The sequence below is a fragment of the Hesperophylax consimilis genome, chromosome 17, assembly GCF_061612785.1.
Source record: "Hesperophylax consimilis isolate HC1 chromosome 17, BYU_Hcon_1.0, whole genome shotgun sequence".
In the NCBI taxonomy this organism is placed as follows: domain Eukaryota; kingdom Metazoa; phylum Arthropoda; class Insecta; order Trichoptera; family Limnephilidae; genus Hesperophylax; species Hesperophylax consimilis.
Genome location: NC_142852.1, coordinates 490,526 through 509,227, shown reverse-complemented (window position 1 = coordinate 509,227; position 18,702 = coordinate 490,526). Strand labels below are relative to the sequence as shown.

The 18,702-nt window shown below is 33.2% G+C and overlaps 1 protein-coding gene across 2 annotated transcripts in view; it reads right to left on the bottom strand.

Moving 5' to 3' along the window:
* Positions 1 to 18,033, bottom strand: part of LOC149415713 (lysosomal alpha-mannosidase-like) — a 57,621-nt gene extending 39,588 nt beyond the window's left edge. For both annotated transcript variants that reach the window (XM_089642177.1, XM_089642176.1), the window contains exons 1-2: positions 17,876 to 18,033; positions 10,392 to 10,609 (exon numbers count right to left, since the gene is read on the bottom strand). In XM_089642177.1, coding sequence (XP_089498303.1) covers positions 10,392 to 10,544 — 153 coding nt within the window. In that variant the 5' untranslated portion in view covers positions 10,545 to 10,609; positions 17,876 to 18,033. The remainder of the gene's footprint in view (positions 1 to 10,391; positions 10,610 to 17,875) is intronic.
* Between the last annotated feature and the right edge of the window lie 669 nt (positions 18,034 to 18,702).

Genomic DNA, 18,702 nt, shown 5'->3' with positions numbered 1-18,702 from the left:
CCTTATTCCGCCTCACAACGCCGCCCAACCGGGTGGTGACATAGTTCCCCTGTCTGTACACTGCACAGGCAGGGACACTCTTGTGAGGTGTCTCATAAAAAAAAGAACAATTATAAGAAGAACTCTGCAGTAACTTTTACAACAAATTTATCAAACACACAATCTCAAATAAGTTCAAGAATTGTTCAATATTTGTTGAATTATATTTAAAGAAAAATATATTGTTTTGCAATTGTTATCTCAATAAGAACTTATCTGATTGAGAGTTATCGTCACTTCGTTAGTTGAATCAACATTGAACAAAATATAATAATATAATGCAGATAAAATTATTATACATAGCTATTTTTGCCAATTTGATGCGGTTATCAGGTCAACAACCCGTCATCGCATTATTTATTTATTAATTTAAACGCCCTGACATTATACGTGTTTTACATAATTTACTGCATAATACAGTGAAAACAGAAGGTTTTTATTTTTAAAACATCAACACAGAAATAACAAATTTTTTTAAGTTCACAACATATTTACAAGAAAACAACAAATTTAAGTAATCGCTCTTTAAATATGCTACATAAAAATGTCATTCAGGTATCTATTGAACAGAGGCAAACTTATATTAAATATGTCGATATTTGAGGTGAATTTGTTTCCAAGTGTGTGAAAGCGAGAAATAGGTGCATGTATGTGGTAGTTGGTACTAAAGTTATTGTTGCAGAATAATATATATGTTGCCTAGTTGCTGGAGTAGGTACTCTGAAATCTATGAATTGCAGGAATTCACAACAGTCTAGTTTGGAGTTAATAATCTTAAATAAAAAAAGTTAGGTCATTTATTTTTCTTCTGTTTTCTAGGGAATGTATTTAGTAAGAATGTATAGTTTATGTGTTTATTTATTTGTTTATTTAGGAAAACCAACAGATTTTTTACATCCTTAAATAATCAACTTATAAAAAATACAAATAATAGGTATCTAATGATAGGTTTTCACTTAAAAAAATAATTATAATAACAAACTAAGGGTCCAGTACCCGTGGGCAAAAAATATTTACAGAAAATACAAAATACTAAATAAAGTAAACATAACATCGGATATATAAGAACACAAGTAAATTACAAAATATCAATTTTATCCTCACACAACACCAATAATCACCAATATATGTTTATACCTTCAACTAAACTGAACAGATGTTTATAAAATGAGTCACTTGTAACTGGACAGGGTTCATATCAACAACATGATAACTTGCAGTATGATATTAATTATTATTTAATAATAGCTAAGGTATCTTTTTTAAATGTTACACATGAAATGTTAAATGTTACTAAATATAATTAAATGTTTCCACACGAAAATATGTCTATATAATTAAAATTCTTATTTTATAGGGTATAAGCTCTGAATATAAAAGCGTTTTGTCTGAGATTAGTAGAGCATTTTTGAAGATGAAAAAGTGATTTATCTCTAGTTCTAAAGCTTGGAAAAGGTATGTGTAATTTGAAGTTAATAAATTGTAAAAATTTGTGCTGCACACGTTCAATATTTTGTTATATAAATCTGGTAGTATGGGGGATACACTATTGAATTGTATTCTAACAAGCTGCGTACTAGCGACAGATACACGATTTTTATAACCTCCAACGAGTCGAAGTCTTTGATGGTTCTGATTATAAATCCCAGTGTCTTTATAACTTTGTTAGTTATTTGTTGAATGTGATTTACAAAATTTAATTGAGTGTCAAACATAACTCCAAGGTCCCGAATTTATTTTTCTAAGATTTCGCTTGCTATTGTGTATATGAATAATAGTGGGTTCTTTGTTCGACAAACTGTTAATGTCTTACATTTATCAATATTGAGGAATAAGTTGTTAGCTATAAACCAATTATGTAATTTTCCGATGTTTGACTGTAAGATTAGGCAATAGCTTATATTAGATATTATTTTGTATAATTTGATGTCATCGGCAAAAAGCAGAACACATTCTTTTTTTTTTTTTTTTTTACAGTAATACCGCACAAGAGTCCCAACTGCTCCCGTCTGGAGCCAGTGAGACTATGGCATCCCCAATTGGGGTATGTTGTGAGGCTGAGGGTATTGGGTAGGGGAGGGAGATGGGGAAGAGGAAGGTGGGGAAGTACCTGGCTATTCAGATCTGGTCACCAAACACGGCTAAAGCCATTTCAAGCAACGTTTCAATTCTGAATGGTGGTCTTACACCAGGGCGATACTGAGAGTATCTTCCACTCTGGAACGTGCCGCAAATATACTATATATTATTTTAAATTAATTAATTGTGAAATAACACAAATTAATCAAATAAAATTTATTTGCGTACGCCGGCTTCGAACCCGCGACCTTCGGATCTGTAGTCAAAAGCGTATACCACTAGACCACGCCGGCCGTCATTCTACATCGTCAAAACAATTTATGATATCATTTATAAATATAAGAAATAGAATGGGGCCGAGGTGACTCCCTTGCGGTAGGCCACTAGTTGCATGAAATAACTTAGATTTGGAATATTTAATTTTGACAAATAAAATTCTATTTATTGTTTTGGTGTTTAATTCGTAGAACTCCATTTAATTTTTTTTAAATAAATTTAAAATAAATCAAATTTAATAATGTTATAATAATTATAAAGTTCTGCAAGTATTTCTGTTATTTTTACAGTTTTTAATGTGACAGCTGTTTCGGCTTTTGAGGCCATTATCAAACTGTGGATATTTCCACACGGCGACGACTTATTTATATGATTTTATTTATCCCCACCCATTTAAATTTCTATAATGTTCAAAAATGATTCATTAAAAATTGGAATAACCAAAATATTTAGAAATCCAGCAGTGTTTATACACCTGTTAAATTTAATGACCTAAGGGTTTTCTTAATTGTTGGTATGTGGGTGATTATGTTAAGGAATTATATTTTTTGGGTTTTTTGAAAATATTAAGCAGGGGAGAATTGATCTTATTGAATTTTGGTTATTCCAATTCTTAATGAATCATTTTTGAACATTATAGAAATTTAAAAGGGTGGGGATAAATAAAATCATATAAATAAGTCGTCGCCGTGTGGACATATCCACAGTTTGATAATGGCCTCAAAAGCCGAAACAGCTGTCACATTAAAAACTGTAAAAATAACAGAAATACTTGCAGAACTTAATAATTATTATAACATTATTAAATTTGATTTATTTTAAATTTATTATCATATAAAGATATGATATTAAAGCCTTTTTGTACCTAGCTTTTGTGCAGTTAAACAGATCCGCTACATCTGCGTACCTATTACTAATTTCATGTAATCTAGGTACAAGCGAGTGTTTGAAATGTTCAGTCTTAGAATTGTTACAATTAAACAGGGTTTTAGAACGAGTCGCTCTTATGGGTACATGAAATTCAATGAGGTTAATTAATAATAACAGAACTTGAAAAAAACTTCCCCACAACTTGAAAATTAACCTTTAAATTGTTTAGAACTCCGAAACAACCCGTCCTTAGTTTGCATTCAAAATTTAAATACTTCAACAATTATATGTTTATTGCCTTTCAAAAAGTGTTTGTAGTTTTCGGTAATATTCCATTATTTGGTTAATTATTGACTGTGTGTAGACTCCGCACTCTGTTTGATAAATTTTCCGTAGTTAGCCTTCAATTGAAAGAAGATGGTTTGAAAGAGATATATGTTAATAATAATTAATTTCAACCCACAAGTTACTTTACAATAAAAACTTCCACAACCACAATACTGGGAATAACAATAAAATCCGTAATCCTCCAACACACACTACAAAATATGGAATAAAATCTATATTGCCTACACACTCTATAACTCTCTTCCAGATATGTGTGTTAGAGGAATATTTTTAGAAAACATATAAAAACGAAAATACCTAATCCTTGTCGTGTTGTACTTTGTTTTGTTTCTTTCTCTCTCTCCTTTTCAATCCCTTGTATTTGTAATTGAGCATAATCTATTTTTACCAGTGGATTAGTGGGTAAGTACCTTCTTCAATTCCTACCTTGGCTCTGTGCTTATGTGTATATCCCTGCCTGTTTCCAGTTTTTGTTTCTTCTTGTTTTCTCTACTTAACCTCGCTTTTTCTATGTTTGTACTGTTTGTATGTGAAACTTATAATTTTGATATCAAAATACCAATGTAAAATTGCACCTATTAACTCCCTCCTATGTATTGTAAGTTCCTTTCATCATACAATGAGTTTTGTAACTCATTATTAGGATTGCTCTAGCAAAGAAAAAAAAAAGCGATAATAATTAAGCGATAATTTTGAAAACATTTAATAAAACACGACACGTTTAAAATAGAGCAAAAATCTCTTTACAAATGCATAAGTTGCATTTAAAGATACACTGTGAATAGTTTCATACTTATAACATGTTAAATAACCTTGCTAAATGTGTTTTCAATAATTTTCGGAGCGAATTTTTTTCTATCATGGAAATTTCATATTTTTTTTTTTTTTTTTTTTTTTTATTAAATATCAAAAATAATATACAAAAATCAAAAAGTCCCAATAAACTACTTTAAAGTAGTTTGTCATTGGGTGCTTTTAACTTAAACAGATTATATCAAATATATACATTCATATCATGAGAGGTGTAATACAATAAAAATAAAAACAAAAAACAATTAAAGCGTATGCAGTTAGAAATAGTTTGTATTAGAGTCTAGTACAAACTATTTCTTTCAGCTAGCCAATTTTTCAACAAAAATTTTCTTTTTATATTTGTACATTTTTTGATTTCTGCAGGTAACATATTTAAACAATTTGGTATCATGTAGTCTAGCGTTCTTTTTCCATATTTGTTTACATGCTTTGGTACGATTAGTCCTTATATAATTAACATTAGGGCCAAAAACTTTAAGTGTTCAAGAGAAATCTGTAAATAGTATTAAATAATGTCGCTATTATCGTGTCTGTTTGTGCGCTTATTTCTTCTAAACTACGCAACGGATTTTGATAGAGTTTGCACTATCATTTAGAGAATTTCTTCCGGAAGGTTTACATATATAATACATGCATATTATATTTATAGAAAGTAAAGAAAAGTCTATGTTTTATATTCAAGATGTAAACATATATTTTCGGGCGCCTACATTACTAACGCTGGCTAAACCTTATGAGATACATCAAAATACTGTACTACGGAATTGTATATCTTAAAAAGGCCTATAGAAAAGTCCTCGGTGATATAAGTCTATTTTCTAAGGATAACCCGCAGCAACGCGGGGAACAAGTCATATGTTATTTATTTATTTTGGTACAATATTTAACATTTCATAGTAAAATTCAGTAATGTTGGCCTCACTGGGTGGCTTACCCGTGCTTGGCCTTCATTTTATAATACAAAAAATATACATCATACATATAATGAAAATATGTATGATGTTGGTAAAAACTAAAAATATAGATTTAAAATTAAAGTAAAATAAAATTTAAATAAAATTAAATAAAGTTAAAATCGGTGTATTTATATAATATGTTGTGTGTTTGTGAGTGATGTTTTGAAATTTTGGTTAAATAGTATTTTTTGTTCTTTAATCCATTTTGTAATGTTTTGTCTGAATTTATTTTTGTTTTCCTCAATTTTATTTTCAAGTGTTAGACTGTTGAATGCTTTTATAGCATGGTATTTATAGTGTCTTTGTCCAAAGCTTGTATTTACCGTCGGAGTTTTAATGTATTCTTTGTACGCTTGTCTAACTGGTCTGTTAGTGATATTTTGTGTATGTTGAAATTTCTAACGAATCTACATCCGAGTTTGTTGCTCCTCTCCAAGCAATAATTGCATATTCTATAGTTGATTGGCAAAGTGCTAATTGTTTTATTTTATATATGTTTCTTATGTTTAGGAAAATGTGTATTGTTTTGAGGAGTTTATTTGTAATTTGTTTGATGTGAGGTACCCATTTAAGGTTGTGGTCAATTACGATTCAAAATGCTGCCTTTTTCACACATAACTTAATTTTTTTTATTGAAGTCCAAAATGCTTATTTTTTTGATCAAAATAACAAATATCTAGTACGGATTTTATGCAAATATAGGCCATTAAAATTTTAAATTTACTGTCTTAAATTTAAATATAAAACATCGTTAATAGGGCGTTTTTTAAACCAAATAAAAATTTTATACTTATAACAATTTTAGTTTGGACGACGTTAACCCAAAACTTATCCCCGAAGTACCCTTAAATCCTAGCTCCGTACTGTTGGATCCTTGGTTAAGAAAGAAGTGAATTAATAGAAGTGGAGTAGTTTATTCCTACTACTTTCTTGTTACTTCCCTGTAAGCTCTATAAAAGCCCCCTCTAGCTGGTTTGACTCAATATCACAAAAAATTCTACCGATGAAACTAGAAATTATGGGTGTTAAAGGTAACCCAATCGCATGGTTTGAACTCAAGTGGTAGAGATCGATAATAAAGTCATTCGGAGTACCCCAGGGAAGTATACTTGGACCTATACTTTTTCTAGCTGATATAAATTATGCAAAAGAGTCATTGAAAATTGAAAACTTATATCATTTACCGATGATGCAGCTTTACTTTGAAAAGGAGAGACTTGGAAGGAGATACAATCAAAATCTGGAATAGATCTAGTAAAAGTTTTCAACAGTTTTTCGTGGAAAGTTTAAAAAGTGAGCTATCCTTTCTAGGATCTTGGTGGTTTTCTCCGTCAACGAAACTGACACAAATTGCCATAGTTTTATCGTTAAATACGGTAATTATTTTTTGTTGATAAAATAATCCAAAAAATATCAAAAGGTTTGTGCCTCTTTTTACGACGAATCATTATATTTTAGAAAGTCATATTAATTAATCATCACCTTCAGTGATTTTTCAATAAATCAATCTGAAAGTATACAGGCAACTCGCAGTTATTTTTACAATGGACGCAAATTACCGACAGCGTAAAAAAATCTGTAGTATGTCACCCGAAGTGGTTTGCTACGTTTAGTGACTTAGCAGAGTTGTGAAGGGGGTGAAGTTTGACTTGGTCTTGACTGCATGGCGGGCCGGATCGCGAGATTTCTCCAACATGACTATCTATCCATCGTCCTGCACCGCTGTGGGAGAAATGGATTTATACGTTCTCTTGGACTTGAACTTGCTCTCCTTTATTTCCTTAACCCTCGACACAGCATCATAAAAAATGACACAGGTCGTAAGTGTGGAACTAATATATTAAAACTATAATATTATAACATCTGGTAACGCCGGGTACATGTCAGCTAGATTGAATAATTATGATAATGATTCAAATGAGAACAACATTATTACTTTGTTTTTCTGATATAATTTTTTTTAAGATCTTTTCAATAAATTTGATTTGAGTAATCGGTTATTAGTAGAGATGGCAAAATTTAGCATTAATTTTCAGATTTTTTAGCATTAATAATTGGAAATTTCGCGTTTTATAGCATTTTGAGGCATAATTTAGCGTTTTGTAGCAAAATAGAAAAAAATGTATTTCCTGAATGTTTTTAGCGCATATTTTAAGTATTTTTGGTAAAATATATGTTTAACCTTCATTTGCAAGTCTTTCCATGTGAAAGATTATAAATAATTATTTTTAATATTAAATTAATAAAGAAGGAAACTCTAAGTACGGGTCGAACAAAAATTCAACAAATGCAGATTGTGATTAACATCAATAGGCGTAATTTATTTCGCACAATTTGTGTAATGTCAAAAAGTAATTTTAGCCTACAGTACAAAAATATTAAATATTTACACATAAAATGGTAACAAAATTATAAAATTTTTTTTGAAATTCTCACATATTATTTTAATACCCGGTATTTTCGGGAAATTCGCGCCTATTTCGCTAAATAGAATAATTTAGCTGAAATACGGCCAAAATCACGTTTTTCGCGTTAATTCGCGAAATAAAAATCACTGGAAACACTTTCAAATGCCTTGAAACGCAAAGAAAACTTATAAATGCCCTATTTTCGAAACTTAAATATTTTTTCGCGTTTTTAGTTAAAACGAAATTTTGCCATCTCTAGTTATTAGTTATTACTTTCGTAATCTCCTCGTTATCTTAAACTTTGAACTCTCCTCTGTTTGACCCGGCTTCTGTTTACAATATCAACAACACAGTATTAATATGTTTATTAAATTATTGACAGAAATAGTCCAACTACAGCAAATTATAATCAATTAGTTGGTTTTTTACCCAATACAATTTATTTGCTTTGTTTGCAGTAACTAACCGGGTTTCTATAATATTTCTCGAGTACCGTTTTTCTTAGGCGGGCCACAGACAGCTGCGTATGCTTTTAGTGCACGTGTGGAGAAATGTGGAGATCCGCAAAGAGTGCAAGGCTGACGTAAGCGTAATGAGTTACATCAAGAAAGGGACGCTTAGATGGTTTGGTCATTTAGAGCGAATGATAATAATAATAATTTAAAAAAAAAATAATAATTCAAATTTAGGCGTATTAGATTTATCAAAAAATTTATATATAAAGATGCAAACGTCGGTCATTTTGAATACATGTAGGATAACGAAAGATTTTTTAAATATTTATGTTGAGGGATCAGTAGGATTTACAGGTCCAGTTAGGAGTTCTACCGAGCCGAACCCTCTGATATGAAAATATCTGAAGTCGGTGAATTATGTTCCCATTTGATCTCTGGTGAGTTGACGTGTTGTTCTTGTATTGTTTTGTATTTATTTTGCTTATATAATGCACTTGCATAATGTTGATTGACTAGATGATCATTTGTGAAAAAGTGTGTGGAAGGGTTTAGTTTTTCCTATGGGGAAGATTTAACCCGGACATAAAATCGGAAGTAAAAAAAAAAATATAACCACGAGATAACCACCGGGAACATAGAAATGAATGCTCTCCATGATGAGCGAGTTTTCAAACCATCCACGAATCAGTCTAAAGAAATGTGTAGCAATGCGCACATCTCTCCTGACCCGTAGATAGTTCAATCCGAGCATACCCATAAGAAAGTCAGTGGGATAGAGCCACGGGTAGTAGCCATACTCCCTCATGTAGAGAAATCTCAAGAATTTCTTCTGAACTCTCTCCAACATGAGAGAATACTTTACCCGGTGTGGACTCCAAATCACCGACCCACTTTCAAGTCTACTCCTTACTAAGGAATTAAATAAAACTATAAGCACCCGGTTATCTCTAACATTCTTCTTGACTTCGTACGCTGCTATCTGTGGCCCGCTTCATTGATTAACCCTTAAGCCCTACTTACATGGAGATATGATGCATACGCTCACCAGTATCCGAAATACTGTTTTGTACACGACTACGTAGCACGCTACAGAAGTTGTATTCGTATCTCGTTTGACAGAAATGATATCCAAACATGATTTGACTGTCAATAGGTGGGAAAATGTCTATGTTTATATGGCCATAATATACCGGAACATAAGAAAGGATTTAGCAAAGAAATCGTAGATTGAGGTTGGAAATAAAAGTCCATTTGACATCATTCTTATGTAGTTCCTTAGCGGCTACGAATGCCCTACAATTAAAAAATATTGAGTTGTATGGGTAAACCCAAAATCTTCAGTTAGATATTTTTTATGCTTGTAAATATAAAAAAAAAAAAACAATCATGTCTTCATTGCTAGATCACACTTGAAATTGTATAATTAACTCCACAGTTGCTGGGAGTTAAGGCGAAGCTTAATGCCAAATCACTATTTTGATTAATCTTTATATCGAATTGGTTTATATTATGAATACCGAAAAATATGCTTTAGATAAATTGAAGGTTTTACTATCGTTCCGTTTGAGTAGAATTCAAATAAAAAAATAAATTACTCAATAAAAAATATAAATGTAAACTACTAAAAAAAAAAACTTAAAAAAGATAACAGTATTATAGCTAAGATTATCTGTGACAGATTCAGTTGATTAATTTTTTGCTTTCTTATAAAAGTATTTACAAAATAAATAAAAAAAACAGTTTTGTGCTTGAAATCGAACGTTTCTAGACGTCGTTTTTCTTGTGATTTTAATGCCTATTACCTACAATATAAGGTGTACCAATAATATACACATTTTTAGCTTGTGCTTCCTTACGATGTAAGTAAAGCAGTTTTAAAGTGCAGCGTATCTGTTGGCTACTTGTGATTGCATCAGTCACGTAGCTTGCGATTATCTCTGTATACGTAAGGCTTTAAGTCAGCACCGGTTGTCACTATTTTCTTAATAAATTAAATTTTTAGTAATACACCAATTTGAATTTAATTTTTTTTTTCGGAAATGAATTAGTGAAAATCTTTGAAGTGGAAATTAACGCACTTCCCGACATCCGATCGATCTGAAACTCTTCAGATAAACTCGTTGTTTGATTAAAAATAGTTTTCTTACGTTATATCCGCAAGTGTCAGCTTTACCAGTCGAGGTCTTGACGTTTCGGGGTTTGGTAACCGGATCTTCTTCAGAGCTGGTACGTCTCCTTTTGGGCCTTGCGTCGGCACACAGCACGAGCGCCAGCAGCAGGAAACACAAATTCAGCCGCATTTTTGCACTTTTCAGTACGCCAGTACTCACTGTCACCAGTCCAATAGTCTGTCAGTGGAAAACGTCTAAACGAAAAAAAAAACAAAATTTTAATGATTTTTAAAAAAATGTCAATGAAAATTACAATTTAAGCAAATAAGTTAATTTTCATATTAATTTTTTTTTTTTTGGTAAATTAATGTTTAAGACAAGATTTTTTATGCATAGCACAAAGGGTAACAATTATTTTTATAAGCAATAATTATTAGCCTGAAACACTCATCCACATTGAAAAATCTCCTGATAAAAGATACATGACGCCAACGGGACTTGAACCCGTGTCCCTTCGTAATGTAGACAATTTGTCTCGACGCCATCTAGTGAGAGAGTTAGCACTTACAATGCCTTTCTCATATAAAATAAAGTTGGTTGTTTTCAGGTGAAAAAATGTAATAAGCAGTAATTGTTGAATGAAACACTAGTATATATTGAATTATTTCGCGGATAAGAGATAAGCCGCCATAGCTCAGTGGTCAGAGCTGTCGACCGGAAATCGAAAGGACACGGGTTCAAGTCCCGTTGGCGTCATGTATCTTTCATCGGGAGATTTTTCAATGTGGATGAGTGTTTCAGGCTAATAATTATTGCTTATGAAAAAAATTGTTAATTATCATATTTTTACGTGAGAAAGAAACTTATACTGGACAAGAGTACCAACTGCTCCCAACCGTCTGGAGCCAGTGAGACTATGGCATCCCCAATTGGAGTATGTTGTGAGGCTTAAGGGAGATGGGAAGTACCTGGCTGTTCAGATCTGGTCTCACAACAGGGTGATATTGAGAGTACTTTCAACTCTGGTACGTGAGACGAATACACCATACATTATTTTTAAATCAGTACATTGTGAAAAAATGAAAATTAATCTAATTAAATTTTATTGCACACGACGGGATGCTGGGCGGAGGGTCTTTTTGAGGTAAGGATGAAGTGAACACGGGTCTTGAAGGGACCCATGTTGTAGGAGGGATAAAACACAGAGGCCGGCAAACAGAACTCAATAACGAGACGAAGAAATGACCCGTTCTCTTGTGACAAATGTCAACATGTTGGGGCGCGTTTTGTGTGTTTCCCGATTGCGAAGGGATCAATAACGCTAGTTCGTCGGAGCATCTTCCATTGAAATACCGGTAGAACGAGCACAGCATTCTAGGTACGTTTGTTAATATAGGGGAATCCATCGTGATAACTGTAAATCCTGCTTTACACGAAACTAAAAAAATTATTTAACTAAGCAAAGATCACTTTTTATTTTTGTTTCATACAGGGTGTCCAGGAGTAAGTGCGCTAACTTGAGGGGAAGTGATTTTCCACGATGGTAGAAGTGAAATTTTTTTTTTCTAAATTCCAATGTTTTATATCCCATACAAATAACTCAACTCTTTTACTTAAAAACTACATTAAAAAGTTGAAATTTAAAAAAAATAGAATCACCCCCCCGAAGTTATCGCACTTTACCCCCGAAGACCGTGAACACAAATATTATTAAAAATTACTAAATAACAAATAATAAATGTTATTTCATAGAGTTATTTAAATATATATATTGTGATATTGCTTGCGTCATTCACACTCATACATCGTAAATACTCTTCTTTTATTCTGACACTTGACATGGCCCGACTCGAGTATCTGATTCACTTGATCGTGCCATGTCTTCCTCGGGCGTCCCCGACTTCTGCTACCATTCGCATTTGCATCATATATCCTCCGTTCTTCGCTCATTCGCTCTACATGCCCAAACCATCTAAGCGTTCCTTTCTTAATCTTACCCAATACGCTTACATCAGCCTTGCACTCTTTGCAGATCTCCACATTTCTCACACATACGCCTTAGGGATCTTATTTCAACAGCATTCAGTCTACTTTCATCCTATCTCTGCCAGTTCCATACATCAGGGTAGGTACCAGCACTCCATTGTGGACTGCTAGCTTGGCTTCTTTGGACAATGTTTAGTTAGCGCCAACTGCGTTCAGTCCTCCATGAATGGAGTTCCCTGCATTTCCCCTTGTTTCAATATCTCTGTCAGCCTTCCCATCTCTCTAGAACATACTTCCTAAATACACAAACTCATCCACCTGCTCCAAGTATTCCTCAGCAACAACTATATTGCACACTGTTTTCGTACTCTCTCTTTCAAACACCGTTACTTTAGACTTACTTACATTCATCATTAACTCACAATCCAATTAGTTTGTTATTACAAAACACGCCAATCATTTGTTGCACTTCGTCTGGTTCTTATCAGTCAATAATAAATTGATAATACTTAAAGTGCAATTTCATAGGGACATGTATGGGTCATCAGCTCGTTAAGTATAATTTTATAAATCTGTGTAATATTTTGTATGGAAAATAACATATTATTGCAAACCACGACATGTCTACACAGCTAAATAAATATTTCAATTTATTGTTTATAATAATTACACGAGTTGAGCAAAACGTCAGACCTCAGCTCCGTGGCGGTACGGTGGATTTCTTGTCTCTGCCCAATAGGTCACGTGTTCGAATCTGATAGTATTATTATCACAATGACTGTACAGTTTTGGATCATTGCAAGCGGAAGTGGCACCCTCTGTTATTTTCATAAAGAACCATTGAATTTTACAAACAAACCTCCATCTTCACATAGTAAAATTTAAAAAAAGCCTTTAAAAAATTTCCCAACAAGTTTTCCGTCCAATTTCCCTTGTGATAAATTTGAAAACTTCACATACTAATAAAAAGATATATGTTTTTATAAAAATCTTCTTATCCATTTAAATATTTCAAAAAATGTTCACAGTAGATTCTTTTTCAGAAGTGCGACAAAACTCTATCAGGGAACTTTACTAATTTCGGCAAAGCCCCAAAAAAAGCCGCCTACAGGGCCTAGCGGCATTGGCCGGTCATTACATTAGTGTTTATTCTAAATCGAGAGTAATTTTTCTCTAACGTAGATCAAAAAGAAGAAGAAGATGGTTTGAAATGGAGATATTCAAATACGAATCTTTTGTTTCGGAGAATTTGGACAATTCTTCAAGTTAATTTTCAAGTTCTGTGGGAGTTCTTTTCAAGTTTTGTTATTTTATCAGTTTTGTCGAGTAACTGGCCTAATAACAGAACATGAATAGGACATTCACAGAACTCGCAAATTAACGTTGAAATTTGATGAATTGTTCAACTTCTGTAAATCAACCCATCCTAGCACCATAATATATAAAACAAACGATTTTAACTAAGCGAATGTGAATATATTTGATAAAACACGACTCATTTAAAACTACCATAAATCTGTTTACAAATGCCTAAGTTGCATTTAAAGAAACGCGGTGATTTTTTTCTTATTTTAACATGTTAAATAACAGAACTAAACGTATTTTTAATAATTATCGGAGCTTACATTGTGATTTTTTTTCTATCGAAGGAATTTCTTATAATTACCATTTCGAATCCACAAATGTTTCAGATATTATTTTGTAAAATAACGTACATGTTTTTGGGAACAAACTTAAGGTTTTAAAGAGAAATATATTATAAATCGGTAGAAATTCGAAATGCAGGGAATTAAGGGGTCCCATATAAACAGTGACCTAAATCCCATTTAAACAGTGACCTATATCCCATATAAACAGTGATCTAAATCCCATATAAACAATGAACTAAATCCCATATAAACAGTGATCTAAATCCCATTTAAACAGTGACCTATATCCCATATAAACAGTGATCTAAATCCCATATAAACAATGAACTAAATCCCATATAAACAGTGATCTAAATCCCATTTAAACAGTGACCTATATCCCATATAAACAGTGATCTAAATCCCATATAAACAGTGACCTAAATCCCATTTAAACAGTGACCTATATCCCATATAAACAGTGATCTAAATCCCATATAAACAATGAACTAAATCCCATATAAACAATGATCTAAATCCCATATAAACAGAGACCTAAATCACATATACACAATGAACTAAATCCCATATAAACAATGATCTAAATCCCATATAAACAGTGACCTAAATCACATACAAACAATGAACTAAATCCCATAAAAACAATGATCTAAATCCCATATAAAGAGTGACCTTCATCTTGTTTTGAAGGTCATTTGCACTGATGTTCATCATATTGAATAATTACTTTGATGAAGAATATAATCAACTGGGAATCGAACCCAGGATCGTCTTACCGGAACAACGTCTCTAATCACTCGGCCATTGGGACCTAATTATTGTTCGATCTCATGTTAATGAATTATTACGCTCGCTTCTTCATACGTAATTAAAAGCATGATAAATTTATTGCAAAAGTGAGTGAAATTAATTGCTAAAATCCGACGATAATTTTTACGTCTTAAAAAGGTGAGGCGCGTTTACAAATAGAAATATCTCAAAGAAGACGAGGTGCGTTTTCACAAACAGAAATATCTCTAAAATGAGGCGCGTTTTTACAAACAGAAATATATCTTAGAAGACGAGGCGCGTTTTCACAAACAGAAATATCTCTAAAAAGATGAGGCGCGTTTTTTCATTCAGAAATATATTTTAGAAGATGAGGAGCGTTTTCACAAATGGAAATATCTCTAAAAAGATGAGGCGCGTTTTTTCATTCAAATATATATATTCGAAGATGAGGAGCGTTTTCACAAATGGAAATATCTCTAAAATGAGGCACGTTTTCACAAACAGAAATATCTCTAAAATGAGACGCGTTTTTACAAACAAAAATATATCTTAGAAGACGAGGCGCGTTTTCACAAACAGAAATATCTCTAAAAAGATGAGGCGCGTTTTTTCATTCAAATATATATATTCGAAGATGAGGAGCGTTTTCACAAATGGAAATATCTCTAAAATGAGGCACGTTTTCACAAACAGAAATATCTCTAAAATGAGACGCGTTTTTACAAACAAAAATATATCTTAGAAGACGAGGCGCGTTTTCACAAACAGAAATATCTCTAAAAAGATGAGGCGCGTTTTTTCATTCAAATATATATATTCGAAGATGAGGAGCGTTTTCACAAATGGAAATATCTCTAAAATGAGGCACGTTTTCACAAACAGAAATATCTCTAAAATGAGACGCGTTTTTACAAACAAAAATATATCTTAGAAGACGAGGCGCGTTTTCACAAACAGAAATATCTCTAAAAAGATGAGGCGCGTTTTTTCATTCAAATATATATATTCGAAGATGAGGAGCGTTTTCACAAATGGAAATATCTCTAAAATGAGGCACGTTTTCACAAACAGAAATATCTCTAAAATGAGACGCGTTTTTACAAACAAAAATATATCTTAGAAGACGAGGCGCGTTTTCACAAACAGAAATATCTCTAAAAAGATGAGGCGCGTTTTTTCATTCAAATATATATATTCGAAGATGAGGAGCGTTTTCACAAATGGAAATATCTCTAAAATGAGGCACGTTTTCACAAACAGAAATATCTCTAAAATGAGACGCGTTTTTACAAACAAAAATATATCTTAGAAGACGAGGCGCGTTTTCACAAACAGAAATATCTCTAAAAAGATGAGGCGCGTTTTTTCATTCAAATATATATATTCGAAGATGAGGAGCGTTTTCACAAATGGAAATATCTCTAAAATGAGGCACGTTTTCACAAACAGAAATATCTCTAAAATGAGGCGCGTTTTTACAAACAAAAATATATCTTAGAAGACGAGGCGCGTTTTCACAAACAGAAATATCTCTAAAAAGATGAGGCGCGTTGTTTCATTCAGAAATATATCTTAGAAGATGAGGAGCGTTTTCACAAATGGAAATATCTCAGGCAAACAATTTTAAATTTGAATTTTACTTTTCTTTTGGGTAGTTTTTCATTCAAATCTTCCAGACATCCGATTGAGCTGAAGAGAGCAGAGGGCAGAGAGACTGCATTCTATCAATGTAATAGAAATTATGTACATACCCACTTTTGTCTACATTAAAGTGAAATAATATTATAATGTAAAAGATACATTATTATCTGAGTAGGTCCCAACTAACTGCCATCTGCAAGGGGTAGGCAGAGAGGAAACAACTCTGTCACATCCTCCTTGCCTCATTCACATTCATACATCGTCCTACACATACTATCCCGACTCTTGACTTGGCCTGACTCAAGATTCTGGTTCACTTGATCGTGCCATGTTTCCTCGGGACTCGCATTCACAGTAGCGTCGTTTATTCTCCTTACAGCCTTTTCTTTGTGTCTCCAAGTGTCCCTTTCTTAATCTTACTCATTACGCTTACATCTACCTTGCATGAATTGCGAGTCGAATACCACATCTACGTCTCAGAGAACTCATTTGTACAGCATTCAGTCTATTTTCATCCTCTGCCAGTTTCATTCCTCACTGCCGCAAATCAGGGTAGGTACCGGAACTCCATTGTCGACTGCTAGCTTCGCTTCCGACAGTGACCTTCCTCTAGTTTTGATGGTCAAGTGTGCAAAATTACATCAGTCTTAAAAAAAACTGCAAATTTATACATGACGGCCTCCGTGGTCGGTCGAGGCGTGAGATTCTCGACTAATAATCCGGAGGTCGCGGATTTTGTGATATTTCACAATTTAATATCAGACTACGAGTGGAAGATACTCTCAGTATCGCACTGGTGAAATAGCGTTAGCCATGTGTTTAGTGACTAGATCTGAGTAACCCCATCTTCCTCTTCCCCGTCTCCTTCTCAAGTAAAACAGAATCTAAAGAATTCTACAATACTAATATTATTTTCACATTAAGGCGATGCACTACGTCGTGTAATATTTTAAATTGAGCCGCTATCAATAACAACCCTTACGCAGATGGCGATAAGGTTTAAATTCCCGCTTAACACCATCCGCCTGTTTGGATTTATGCAAGAAAAAAACATGTCCAAAAAGTGCCTTTTATTTTATTTTGTGGATGTTCAGGCATAAATATATAATTTTTATTTCGATCATTTTATAAATAACTTAATTTACTATATTATACAATAAAATCATAACCGAAAATGGGTTCGTAAGTAGGAAATTTTGAACTTTAAAGCAGTTTTCATAGGCCTTTACATTATTTTTTCTGGGCTTATAAAAAGACTTATCCAAAAAATGCTCGATTATTTCAATGTATTCTACTCGCAGTATTTAATTAAAGCATCTGAAACATTTCTAGGCGAACAAATTTTCAAACCAAAAATACATGATTTTGCATTACTACGTATGGCATCGCCTTAAAACGTAGAATTCACAACCACAAAACTTTGCTCCAAAACATTGATTCAAATCAAAAAAATGTGTTAAAGAATAATCCTACCTTCTACTTGTATTGATATTATTTACGATCGGTAATAATAACAGCTATCGTTGTTATCACTCACTTACAGACAGATCACTCAGAGACCATGTGACGCTTCTGAGAGAGAAGACTGACTGAACTGATACTAGACTATATCGAATGGCAGCGACCTGAGTTTATCTGTATTGATTGTAAGAGAATCGCGGCGATCTGTTTGTGTAACTTGTTCTCTGTAAAAAGTTGCGGATCTCAGCGGTTCTAAAAGTGTCGATCGGTTACTTATTGTAACAGTTAAATACCAACATCCTACAACAAGACAATATAGTCAAATCACTCGTTAAAACTCAAAAGTCTTAATGGAAATTATTCTGAAAGTACTAACACTGTAAGTAATAACACAAACTTAACATCATGTCACTTAAACAATTTCCCCGCAGGGGTAGGCAGAGAGGACGGACCGCCAAACAACTCGGTCACTCCACACACTCTTGCCTCATTCACATTCATACATACTCTTCTATTATTCTGACTCTTGCTTGACATGGCCCGACTCGAGTATCTGATTCACTTGATCGTGCCATGTCTTCCCCGGGCGTCCCCGACTTCTGCTACCATTCACATTCTCCTTTCTTCGCTCATTCGCTCTACATGCCCAAACCATCTAAGCGTCCCTGTCTTGATCTTACTCATTACGCTTACATCAGCCTTGCACTCTTTGCGGATCTCCACATATCTCACACATACGCCTTAGGGATCTCATTTCAACAGCATTCAGTCTACTTTCATCCTTTCTCTGCCAGTTCCATACATCAGGGTAGGTACCAGCACTCCATTGTGGACTGCTA